The sequence below is a fragment of the Chiloscyllium punctatum genome, chromosome 15 (genome assembly GCF_047496795.1).
Source record: "Chiloscyllium punctatum isolate Juve2018m chromosome 15, sChiPun1.3, whole genome shotgun sequence".
Taxonomy (NCBI): Eukaryota; Metazoa; Chordata; class Chondrichthyes; order Orectolobiformes; family Hemiscylliidae; genus Chiloscyllium; species Chiloscyllium punctatum.
The window spans coordinates 32967847-32981691 of record NC_092753.1 but is presented as its reverse complement, the minus strand read 5'-3'; the positions used below and the strand labels follow the sequence as shown (position 1 = coordinate 32981691).

General features: G+C 37.7%; 1 protein-coding gene across 4 annotated transcripts in view; it reads left to right on the top strand.

The window, feature by feature from the left end:
- Positions 1 to 13845, top strand: part of ccdc191 (coiled-coil domain containing 191) — a 57165-nt gene that overhangs the window by 41179 nt on the left and 2141 nt on the right. For all 4 annotated transcript variants that reach the window (XM_072584907.1, XM_072584909.1, XM_072584910.1 and 1 more), the window contains 4 exons: positions 4267 to 4349; positions 5123 to 5224; positions 7051 to 7194; positions 8837 to 8989. In XM_072584907.1, the coding sequence (XP_072441008.1) occupies positions 4267 to 4349; positions 5123 to 5224; positions 7051 to 7194; positions 8837 to 8989 (482 nt within the window). The remainder of the gene's footprint in view (positions 1 to 4266; positions 4350 to 5122; positions 5225 to 7050; positions 7195 to 8836; positions 8990 to 13845) is intronic.

Below are 13845 nucleotides of genomic sequence, written 5' to 3'. Positions count from 1 at the left end.
TCCAAAAAAAACTCAGAGGATTGATGAGGGCAGAGTGGTGGACGTAACTACGTGGACTTCAGTAAGGCGGTCGACAGGGTTCTCCATGGGAGACTGGTTAGCAAGGTTAGATCTCATGGAATACAGGGAGAACTAGCCATTTGGGTATAGAACTGGCTCGAAGGTAGAAGACAGGCTAGTGGTGGAGGGTTGTTTTTCAGACTGGAAGCCTGTGACCAGTGGAGTGCCATAAGGGTCGGTGTTGGGTCCACTACTTTTCATCATTTATTTAAATGATTTGGATGTGAACATAGGAGGTATCGTTAGTAAGTTTGCAGATGACATCAAAATTAGAGTTGTAGTGGACAACAAAGAAGGTTACCTTAGATTACAAAGAGAGAGAGGTCAATGGGCTGAGGAGTGGCAGATGGAGTTTAATTTAGATAAATGTGAGGTGCTGCGTTTTGGGAAAGCAAATCTTAGCAAGACTTTTACACTTAATGGTAATATCCTAGGGAGGGCAGGTTCATAGCTCCTTTAAAAGTAGAGTCATGGGTAGATAGGATAGTGAAGAAGGCGTTTGGTATGCTTTCCTTTATTGGTCAGAGCATTGAGTATAGGAGTTGGGAGGTCATGTTGTGGCTGTACAGGATGTTGGTTAGGCCACTTTTGGAATATTGTATGCAATTCTGGCCTCCCTTTTGGAAGGCTGTTGTGAAACTTGAAAGGATTCAGAAAAGATTTGCAAGAATGTTGCCAGGGTTGGAGGATTTGACTTCTAGGAAGAGGCTGAATAGGCTGGAGCTGTTTTCCCTGGAGCGTCAAAGGCTGAGGAGTGACCTCATAGAGGTTTATAAAATCATGAGGGGCATGGATAGGATGAGTGGACAAAGTCTTTTCCCTGGGGTGGGGGAGACCAGAAATAAAGGGCATAGGTTTAGGCTGAGAGGGGAAAGATATAAAATGGCCCTAAGGGGTAACTTTTTCATGCAGAGGATGGTGTGTGTGTGTGTGTGTGCGCGTGTGTGGACTGAGCTGCCAGTGGAAGTGGTGGAGTCTGGTACAATTGCAATATTTAAAAGGCATTTGGATGGGAAGGGTTTAGAGGGAGATGAGCCAAGTGCTGGCAAACAGGACTAGATTAGGTGGGGATATCTGGTCGGTGTGGACGAGTTGGACCGAAGCGTCTGTTTCCGTGCTGTACATCTCTGTGACTCTGTGGATTTATTGATAACAAAATCAAACGTTATGTTAATCGTTTCTTGTTTCCTTTGGGCTATTGAGTTGATCTGGAGAAAAGTCTAAATCAGGGAAAAAAATGCTTCTCTAAATCTGAGCTGTTAAAGATGCTATAGTTTCCATATCAGCAGATTAAGTGAGTGGATATTAAGCAAATGCAGTATCCGATTAGGCCACTCTATCCAAATAGTCACTATGTAGTTGACTGCCATATTTATTCTCTTTAGTCTAAGTTCCCCTATGATGAATGCAGACTGTGGTGAGATACTGAAGTCTGGCAGCAGCTATGGACCTGCACCCAGCAAAACAGTGCATTCAGGAGTGGAGGCAGAAATGTGAAAAAAAACTAAGAGGTGGGTGTGAAGAAGGGAGAAACTCCACAAAAGTTTCCCCACTGAAAATGATGAGATGAGCAGTGTAGCGTATTGCTAGGTAAGGAGTAGTCACAGCTCCCTCTTTTTCAATCCCTCTTAATCAATCACAACGATTCCTAAAAATTCTTTTCTAGTGTATAGACATTACAGTTTTTAATTAAACTTAGCTATCCTTTATTTTTGACCTGGTTAACTATTTCCAAGGTTTTCTCGAAAAGAGTGTGGAGTTGACCCTGAAAAAAGGTAATCTAATCTGATATCGGATACAAAAGTACAAGTAATGAGCTTACAAAGAAAGTGAGGTTGAGATGTTTAACGACTACTATTCGTATTCTGTTACTTTGCGAATTCAAGTGTCTGTATCATTGTTCCATTCCATGCTTGGATAGTTGTAGGTAACCTTTCCTTTCTCAATGTGAAGTTAGCATGTAACTGAGTAAAACAGATGCAAATTTCTTGGCCACTCACTGAATTTCAGTGCCTTTTGATTAATATTCCATGTGTGTTGCCTGCTTGTCAGTTGAGCACAGCAACCATATGGACTGCTTTTCTAGTATTCCTGCCACCCTATACTCCATTTCAATTTTTTGCCCACTCACTTTTTAACGAACATGCTTTTGCATATTCTGTATTGTGATGAAATCCATTTTTAAAATATCTGATTCTACTGTGGAAGCCAGCATATTGTGAATAATTTAACATTCAGGCAACTGGATGTTCCAAGGAACATACCTACCTAGAAGCAAGGGTAGGGCTTATTGAGAGTTCTTCAGTAGTCACTGAGCAGCTCAAAGGTTACAGGCAGTTGAAGATACTCTGTGTGAGTGACGGACAATGGGTGAAATAAACTCCTTGTAAAGAGTTTAGTTGGACTGAGGGGAACATAAACGAACTGCACTAGTTCTGTATAGTTGGGGCTTGGAGAATACATAAGAGTATTTGGATAAGTTTGTGCAGTTCAGACTCAGAAAGAAGTTCTTTGAATCAAATGGTGTAGCTAAGCAAACCAAGAGCTCAGAGAAAAAGGCAGGGTAAGTTTTGGCTTGGTGAAGCTAGCTGTCTGTGACAAATAACTGAAGTGTAGTTTCCAAATACAGAGGAACATAGACCCCAGCAAAGAAGATGAAGTACCATTACATAGCAGTTCTTGCAGGAGTTTCAAGGCTTGAACATCAAAAGTAAAGAATTGGAATTCTTTGAAGTTTTAATGAAATTTGGTGACCTACTAACATCTGAGAAATTGCTGAGAAGTCTGCCTTGTCTGCATTTGCTGTTAGATACGCTCACTGGGTGTTCAACCAGTTTGTATATTACCCACCTATATCTCTGGTTACAAACAAAGGATGTTGGAGAAATTCAGCAGGTCCAGCAGCATCTGTGGAGGGAAATAGGTAATGTTTTGAATCTGATATGACTTAGCAAACTCGAAACATTAACACTGTTTCTGTCCACAAATGCTGCCAGACCTGGTGAGGATTTCCAGCACACACACTTCTGTATATCTTTTATTAGTTGTGGATGTTAGAATCTAATTTGTGTATTTATATTGATGATTGTATTACTCTAACTGGGAGAGCTGAAACCCATGAAATCTTGCATTCTCTCACCTGTTTAAAAAATAAGCTATTTCCCTCTTTCCAGATTAAAACATAAATGAATCCAACTCTTGCTCTACTTTTTTCTTATTAACTGTACTTAAAGTATCTGCTTCAAGCCATTAATATCATAAATAGTTGAGGCCCCAGCTCTGATCCCTGAGATTCTTCATTAGTGATAGTGAGGATCTAAAATCTGGATTTAGGCTGTTGTCAGGAGCAACCATTTAATACGTGCTTTTACTAACTATAAAATGGCTTCTTAATGCAAGTAACATAAAATGACTTCTAGGAACAAATTGCCAATTGTGTTTATGACTTCTAACTCTGCTGAAAACTACATTCCTGAACTAATTGAAAGAGATTAGCAAACAATGCCCTGTTCTTAGTTAATTCATACTAAGTAAGATATGACATTAGGATACTTTAATAAATGAACCTTGGAAACCAGGTGTCCCGGAAATAAAGACGCACAGAACAACTCAGTTCCCAGGAAATATCATTGGTTTAATTTTATGTCTATTTGTCATTTTATTTCACTTTATTGGATTAATTTTGTAATTAAGGCTGTTCTGTTTAAGAGACCTATAGAAGTTGTCTGCGTTTTAAGCAAATTGCAGCAGCTTTTCCAGAGTACTCAGAGATGCTTAATCCCTGTGTTGCTGGATAACCTACGCCCAGCGTCGTAATAAATTGTTACATTTTGGTGAAGTCAGACCAAGCTGCTAGTGTTTATTTGACCGATCGCGGAACCGAGAGACCCTGCCCGGAGGTCCAGATTTACAATAGTTTATCAAATGTTCCATTTATCTCATCTCTGTTTTCTGATACCTACTTAATCATCTTTCCATTTTATACGATAGTGACAAGATTTCTTCTCTACCCAGACCCGATTAATATTTGGCTGAAAGTAAAACAGTAAATGTGGAATATTTTGAACTATTTTTAAGACACAGACACCTAATGAGAAGTTTGATCATCATGCTTATCAATTTGTTGCCTTCAATACCACAAGCTCATATCTGATACAGTAATCTTTTACATGGTAGTTCCTCCTAATATATTCAATATTTTCTCAGCAATGGAAGAACGAACAAAGCAACGCTTGGCAAGAAGAAAAGAACTAGAGGAACTCAAAAGAAAAAAGGAGCAAGAGAGAGTTGTGAGTAGAAAGAAAATTATCTTGTCAGTATTTTACATTTACGTCTATCCAAGTGCTTTGTAGTTTTCCTGTTTCTTTACTTGTTTAAACTGTACATCTAATCATTTTACACTATGAAGATGTTGATATTTACCTAGCAGTGATTTTAATGCAAAATTAACAGCATGCATATGGCAAAGTCATTGAATAGGTTGATATGTTTTCCATATATAAAGTTAATGTAAGTGTATTGTGTAACAAACTCCAATGTAGGTACCTGTTTATATCAAAAAGGTTGAGAGTTGTGGAAGGACATGGACCCACTGCACGACTTGGGTGCTAAAATTCTTCATTATTCTATGATTGAGTTCTATAATTTTAATATGATGCGAAATAGATGTGTCTGACTCCCTGATTGTCATAAAAGATCATATGCCACTACTTAGATGAATGATTATTCCTTAACATCACACAATAGATTGTCTGATAATTAACAGTTGCAGTTGTGGGATGTTACTGTCTACAATTTGGCTGACCACGTTCCTCCACATAGCAGTGACTATACCCTATAGTATACTTTACAAGACAATTCAAGGGTAATATTTGAGTTTGGATGTTTTAAAGTGATTTTTGGGTTCTACAAGTTGTCCAATTTTCTCCCAAGGCAGCACAATTGACAACAGGGACAAAACCCAGTGGTGTGTATTTTAGTATTTGATTAACAGTGAAATTTGAACTTATAGTGCTATAAATTGTGTGGCCTCACAGGTGTTTTATTTTAATGTTTGGGCAAGGCTCATCTGAGAGCTGAGGAGGAAGAACGACAGAGGCAACTGGAAGCTGAGAAACAGGCATCTCTAGAAAAGAAACACGAGGAGAGAAGATTGCAAAGACAGGTCTGAGTTTAAAAATAGTATTCAGTCAAAAGGCACAATGCTAAATTCATTAAAATTTTGTGCCTTGTGAAAACAAATCATTTTTGTTTACATACAATTGAAATATTCCAAATTAAATAGAAAACTATTTACTTCATGTATTTTGAGTTGTGTACATTGAAAGACAGTTAATTGCATTTTTCTTCAGTACAAACTTATTTTTTAAAATCTGGGCTGTTTGGATGTAGGATTGAATTGTTTGGAGGTAACAAAGTGCTTGTCCAAGGGTAACAAAAATTTTAGCAATATAAAGGTTTAAAATTCAGTTTCTATAATTCGGTGCACTACTAAATATATACTTAAATCTGATTCCATTGCTGTTTTTAAACTGAATCTAATGTAAGGTACAAGTAGCTTGAGAATTCCTGGTTTTATTGTAGGGTGGGGTCAGATAATTAATTGGATTCCTTAATAACAGTGTTGTAACACCAAAACAACAACTGAAAAGTATGACTGATCTATTTATTATTTCGCAAACTATGCAAGGAAAGTATTTTAGATTTAAAGTGTATGCCCCAAGTTCTCACTGGAGCTGAGTTGACACATAGTACTCAGTTCTGCACTAGTTTTATGGCAGTAAAATCTCCCACTAATCAAATCAGTTAAGTTGAATGTAATCAATGTGTGACACACACAACACTGGACTCAGGTCTGGCAGCATCTGTAGAGAGAAACAGTTAAGATTTGAAGTTTGGTTAAAATTAGGGATGCTGAAGAGACTGGAATAAATATCAATATCCTTAAAATCCAAAACAAAACTCACCTACAAAATATCATGTTTGAAATCATTAGAGCTGGATTTTCAGAGGTGTGGCAAACTCAGATTGCCACTCCATTTTAAAAAAAAATATTAAGAAAGAACTCCTCATTTCTGACAGGAAATTCTGATCAAAGCATTTTTTTTAAAATGTGGAGTGTACTGTAATTCGGACAGTTCCTTGTTTTGCAACATTGTTGGGAACAGGTAAATCTGGTCCTTTTAATCTCAGAATACGACAACTGTTAAAAATGTCCAGCACCACTGACTGCCGTTGCTCAGAAGTCGTAAAAGTGGCAAACATGAAAGGCAAGTGTGAGAGTATGGTGCTAAGGGACCAGGAATGAGTGGTTTGGGTATGTCGGGGTAGACAAGAGATATCGGGTCCTTTGAGGAATGGGATCTCGATTGGGGCGTTGGTGGTGGTCAGGGTCTAGAGGTTGTAAGGTGTCTGTGGAAGCGTACTTGAGCAGTTGTGTGGTAAGTTAGGGACATGTACATCTAGATAATGGTTCTGTGAAATTTCTAAGTAACTATTTACTTAATTACAGCAGAATCCTCCAAATTCTCCATTTAAATACAAACCTTGAGGGTCCCCGGCATAGGGAACATCAGAATCTTCAATTTCCTGTGTAAGACCCTCAGAGTCCCAACCACAGAATTATTTATCTGGCCATCAGAAGAAAAATCGGACAATTTCCTACATGGTGGTGATTGAGTGTCTATACTTTGTCAATGCCACCAGATGGAGCTGTTTGCCCCTATACATTGAAAATTAAGGAAAAAAAGTAAAGGTAAATGAGGAGAGTGAAGCCAGTGTCTATTTTGTATTGAAAAATTATTTGTCATGTTTTAAGTTTTCTAAGTGATCTTTTGTATTGGCTTCAAAAATATCTAAAGTAGCTGCACAAAAATGAGAAACCTATTTGATAAAATTCACTACTAATTCTGAAATTAAGCTGAGATAAGGCATTCGAAAATTTGCTAACGCATTATACTGAGAATACCTGACTTTCTAATGTCGTTGTAGAGAGAGGTTGAGAAGCAGCGGAGGTGTGAAAAAGAAAAACAACTCCAATCTGCTGCAGAAAGACACTACCAGGATTTTCTTCTACAAAAGAAGGGTCTGGAGCCCTGGAAGAAACTTTTAGAAATCTCTAAGAAAAACTTGAAGGTAACTTATATTTAACAACTATGGCTAAGAAATCATGAAACCTTCAGGTACTGGATACACTAATATTAATGGTGTAAGACAGCAGAAAGAATTGAAGAGACCAGGGACAAAATTGGGGAAAACTCACTAACTATCTCCTGAATGATGCTAAATACTCACCATCAGTACTGGCAGAGATGATTCTGGGACACAGCCATGAAATAATTGAGTCTCAGAGATAAATAAATCACCTTCTGTGGCTGCTGAGTAAAGGGTCTATTCCCAAAAGTAGTTTCTTTCACAGTCTGTCATCCCTCACTTATCTCAGTGTCCCTTGCTCACATTTTGGATGATCTCATTCTACATTTATAATGATGTTGCCTATACTCTAACTTGCATTCTGTGTACACTTGACTTGCACTGGTTTCCAATTATACGAGAAGCTGGTTTTAAAATTCTCACTTGTCTTCAAATCACCCCATGGTGTAACTTGTCTGATCTCTGTAATCTTATCACAGAATTGAGGAATTGTTATAGTACAGAAAGAAACCATTCAGCCTGCTAATTCTGTAGCAGTTCTCTGAACATTTTAACTTGGTTCAATCTCCTGCCTTTCCCCCAATACCTGCACATTATTTAATTAGTAACAATCATCCAATACCCTTCTGAATGCCTGAATTAAACCTGCCTCCAATTCACTGCCAGGTTGTTGATTCTAGAGCCTAACTAGTCACTGTAAGAAAAATCTTTTTGCTAACCTCACACTTGCTTGTTTTGCAAAACACTTTATGATACCCTCTTGTTCTCTACTCTTTTACCAACAGAAACAGTTTTTCCCTATCCACTGTGTCCACAGCCTTCGTGATTTTGAAAACTACCAGGTCTCTTAGCCACCTTCTCTGCAGCCTTTCAGAACTGAAATGTCACAATTGTCATAAACCGCTTCTGCATTCACACCCTATTATGTAGTACCTAGAACTATATTACCCAGAACTGTACTCAATACTCCAGCTGACATCTAACCAGTGACCTAAGTTCATCATAATCTTGCTGCTATTGTACTCTATGCCCTATTAATGAAGGCTAAAAACAATCAATCAGTGTTCTAAACAGCTCTGTACCTGTCCTGCCACATTTAGATTTACACCCAAGTTTCTCTATATCTGCATACCCTTGAGAATAAAACCCTTCAGTTTATACTCTCTCCATGTTCTTAGTATCTAATCATGTCACCTCACACTTCCCTACATTGCACTTTATTTGCCACTATCTGCCAACTACCAGCTTGTCCGTGTCTTTCTGAAGTTCTACACTGTTCTTCTGCCAGTTTAAATTTATCTTAAGCTTTGTGTCATCTAGCCCCACAACTCTCAAAGGTATCTGAGCCCATCAAATTTTTAAACCTTGCACACCTTGATTTTATATACTCAACTATTCTGGAAGTGCTTCAGCTGGCTAGGCCCTAAATTCTGAAATTCCTTATCCAAATGTCCCTATCTTTCTTTTCTTTAAGACACTGCTTAAAATGACCTTTTTTGGCCAAATATTATATGACTCACTATCAGATTTGCTTTATAAACCTCCTGTGAATCATCTTGCAGTATCTTATGTTAAAGATGTTATATGAATACAAGTTTTGCTATTTATTTTTATGATCATATAGTTAGCAGAAGATCATTACAGCTCTTCACTGTTACACCTATGTCTACGTACCTGGCATCAGAGTGTAACAGAATCACTAGCTGAAAAGAAGTTCAAAGCAGAAAAAGTGTACAATGGCATTCTTCTTAAGCGATGTTTCAACAATTGGCTAAAAGTGAGTATATCCAATAATAATTCTTCATGGGTACGTTTTGGAATATTGATTACATGACCTTTTGTCTCCGTAAATTAAAATTTTTGTCTGATCATTAAATTAAAAAAATTTTTTTTTTAAGGATTTCAGTGTATCCAAATTTAAAACAAATCATTTTGATTTTCCAGAGATTTAACAAGTTAATTAGTTCAAAAATTCTCTACTGAAATATCTTAAATAAAATTGTAATCCAGTAAGTGAAAAATTGAATTTTAGGCACAATCCTAGACCTGACCATCAAATTACATAGAATGGCACTAATAACTTTTCTTAAATTAAGAGATTCAGGAGATTTACTAAGAGAAAAAATGTCACAAGAGTTCATGGTTTTGAACAAACAGCAATAAACTTTTCTTATATAGTGTCAGATCAGTAATACAATCAACAAACTGTTGACACCATAAGACACAATTCAAATGAAGAAAAGACAAATATTTCCGAGTAAAGAACACATGGAATAACTTGTTACAAGATAACCTTACCAAGTATTTTGAGGAAATAAATTTTGTAATAGGTGTTAAGTGACATTTGTCTTCTACTGGAAGATAAGGAGGAATAATTGCTGCAGACATGTCCAGCCAACGGTTTGATAAGTGAGAGTAACAATATGTACGTAGTCAATTGTTGTGCTTCTGAGCAAGTGCTTGCCAGTAGTGGTAATGTGTTTTTAAATCACATCACTTTAGAGTGCTTAGAACAATATGAAGGTTGTCTCTTTAATCTTCCAAGTTTAAACTCTTTTTAAAAAAAAGTACATTTAAGCCCCTAACAAGTGACCTTGTTTTGTTTAGGGTTCACAATAAACACATTCTATCCCAAATTAATTCAGGCATATCCCTAATTTGTAAGTGGGAAGTTGTTTTCTTTCTAAAATTAGATTTTAGATTGTATCTTGTGTTCTACAGTACAGGAAACGAAGTTGTTTACTGCACATTGTAGATAACGTGCTATCTTGTTAGTCTTTCACATCCTGACTTGAGGGATTAAATACTACCTGATTGAAGTTAAATTCAAGATGCAGCAGGTTACAATTGAAATTGGAAGTAGTTAACAGTTTATAGTTTGGGAAATATTTGTTAAATAATTACTCTAAAGCACAATCCTTCCAGATTAATACCTTAAATGCAGAGTGTATAACTAACAAAAACATCACGCATTTAAATGTTCACCCTTGTATTTATAGTTAGTGTAAACCTAACTCATTTTTGAGGAAAAGGAAATGGTATTTAAGTTTGCAACTCATAGGATGGTGCACTGCATAAGTTAAAAATCTATAAAGGTATCATAAAACCTCCTACTATATTTTAATATAGTGCCATGAGGAATCTTAGCATAACAAATTAGAGAAAAGCAGATTGAGAAACTAGGCAATAATTAACACAGAACTTAACAGGGTAAACCTCGTTTCGACTGTGGACAATATGCAAAATCCTGGACTGAACTCATTTTGTAGATTTTTCTTTAGAGTCCGCTTACTTTGAATTGGCAGGACTTCTGTAGTTCTGATTTTCATTAAGGGCAACCTTTCCTTTTGGTCATTTTGCTCTCCACTGGAACAAACATTTTAAACGCACAATTTTTAAAATTTGTTCATGGGATGGGGTGACACTGGATAGTCAATATTTATTACCTTAGAGATGGTGGTGAACTGCCTCCCTGAACTGCAGGCCATGAGGATAAAAGAGCCACTGTGCATTTCAAAAGGGAGTTCTAGGATTTGGACCCAGCCTCAATGAAGGAATGGCAGTTCCACTTGCAGGTGGTAGTGATTCCATGCACTTGAAAAATGCTGTTTAATAGTTAATTATTTCCTTCCTTTCTAAATTTCCAAATCAGTTGATGAATTGCCAGGACCTGTAATAAATCTTTGGTTTATGGCAATTGGCAAAAAGGAAAAGGTTGTGGGATAGCTTTATTAATAAAGGAGAGTATCAGTACTGTGGGGAGTAGTCATTTAGGTTAATAAATCATAAAGCTTGGAAAATAGACTAAGGGAAAAATCTGTAAATAAGCAGGAGGAGACATTTATCAAAATATTTCTTAACACTTGGCAGGTTTTAGTTATGAGGAGAGATTGGATAAACGGATTGTCTTTCCAATGAAAACAGAGACTGAGAGGCGCTCTGCTCTACAAATTATGAGAGGTATAGATTAGATTATATTAGATTCCCTACAGTGTGGAAACAGGCGCTTCGGTCCAACAAGTCCACACTGACCCTCCGAAGAGTAACTCACCCAGTCTCACTCCCCTGTAATCACCACTGACTAATGCACCTAACCTACACATCCCTGAATACTATGGACAATTTAGCATGGCCAATTCACCTAAACTGCACATTTTTGGATTGTGGGAGGAAACCCACTCAGACACAGGGAGAATGTGCAAACTCCACACAGTCGCCGAAGGTTGGAATTGAACCCAAGGCCCTGATGCTGTGCTAACCGCTGTGTAGACAGTCAGAGGCTTTCTCCCCCAGGGTGGAGAGATCAACTACAAGACAGCATGAGTTCAAGGTGAGATGCGGAAAGTTTAGTAGAAGTGCAGGGAAAACTTTCACTGGAACACATGAGAAGTCATGGAAGCGGGCAGGTTAGCAATGTTTAAGGCATATCTTGATCGCCTCATGTTCATGTGTCTAAGAAAGAGATAGAAGCTGCATATAGTCAATAAATAGCAGGCTAAATAAAGATTAGGAATCGATGCAGGCTTGGTGGACCGAAAGGATGGTTTCTGTGCTGTATTGTATTAACAATTTATTTCAGCCAAAAAAGGACTAAGGCTGAATCATCCATAGCTAACAAAAGGCAATCAAGGAGACTAACTTGGGATTTTGTGTCTGTTAGTTAGCTCACAGAGCTTGAAGTTTTGTTTTCAGATGTTTCATTGCCATACTAGGTAATATCATCAGAGACAATAGCTGGTGAAGTGCTGGTGCTATGTCCCGCCTTTCTATTTATAGGCTTTAGTTTCTTAAGGTGGGTGATGTCATTTCTGGTTGTTCTTTTCAAGGGAAAGTAGATAATGCAGCTCCATTTAAGGATGTTGGAGTGATTGCTTTAAGACATTATTTCAATGAGCTACATCATACTACAGCACCCAAGAACTACAAAAAGCAGAAGAAAAACATCTAGGCAATATTTTCAAGAAAAACTTTTACCCAATAAACACAATCCGTCAATTCCTCCGAAACAAACCCAAACAAGCAGACAGAACACAACCAAAAACAATAGCCTCACATCAAAGGCATATTAGAAATGATTTCTAGACTACTCAGACCCCTTGGCATTACAGTAGCCCACAAACCTGCCAACACACTTAAACACTGAATAATGAACTGAAAGGATCCATTAGATACCACCAGAAAAACTAACGTCATTTACAAGGTACCATGTAAGAACTGTTAAAAACACTACATCGGACAAATTAGCAAGAAACTTGCCACCAGCGTACATGAACACCAACTGGCTCTTCAACCATGTCCTGAAACAAACTCGCTACTTGTCCTACCTGCCTATCTCCTTTTCCACCTATCCACTCCACCCTCTCCTCCCTGACCTATCACCTTCATCCCCTCCCCAACTCACCTATTGTACTCTGCTACTTTCTCCCCACCCCCACCCTCCTCTAGCTTATCTCTCCACGCTTCAGGCTCTCTGCCTTTATTCCTGATGAAGGGCTTTTGCCCGAAATGTCGATTTCGCTGCTCCTTGGATGCTGCCTGAACTGCTGTGCTCTTCCAGCACTACTAAACCAAAAGACACGGCCCACTCTCACTAGTTTCCATACACACAGACAAAGAAGGACACCACTTTGACTGGGACACCACACACATCCTAGGACAGGTGAAACAAAGACATGCACAAGAATTCTTACAGGCATGGCATTCTAACCAAAACTAATAAACACAGATCCTATCTACCTTCCCATTAAGAAAAGAACCGGAAATGACATCACCGACCTTAAGAAACCAAGACCTGTAGAGAGGCAGGACATATCACCAGCGCTTCACCAGAGACTCTCATTGATGATGTTACCTAGTATGGTGATGAAATGTCTGAAAACCTTCAAGCTCAGCGAGCTAACATACAGACTGATCATCAACCTGAGCTACAAATGTTCTCAAATGTTTTAAAACACATCTATACAAGATGACTAAAGTTAATAAAGATGGAGAAAATTGATGAAAATAAGTTAGTAATAAATATAAAAATAAATAGCAAGAGCTTCTACAGGGATGTGAGAAAAGTAGGTGTGACTCTTGAGGAATGCAACTGGAGAACTAATAATGAGGAACAGGGAACTCAACAGATAATATCGATCAGTAGTTTCCATCAGTTTTCATAGTGGAGGACATCATAAACATGTTACAGATAGGCAAAGTCTGAAGTGGAAAGATCATGTAACAATGCATTTGACAAACTAATGGGGCTAAAGACAGACAAGCACCAAAATCTAATGGCCTGCATCAAAGGGTGTTAAAAGGAAGTGGATCCAGAGATAGTGGAGAAACTGGTCAAGATGTGCCAGAACCAAGGTTCCGACAGATTAGAAAATCGCTTATGTGACACATCTTTTCTAGAAGGGAGACAAAGCAGGAAACTAATCAGCCATTTAGCCATTCATCTATTATTGGAAAAATGCTTGAATCCATTACTAAGGAAGAAAAATCAGAATATTTAGACAGCTTGATGCAATTCGTCAACTAAATTTTGTGAAAGAAAAATATTTGATTTCTTTGAATTCTTTTAGGATATTACAAACATAATTGATAAAAGGGAACTGAAAGATGGAGTGTATTTGGATTTCCAGAAGACAT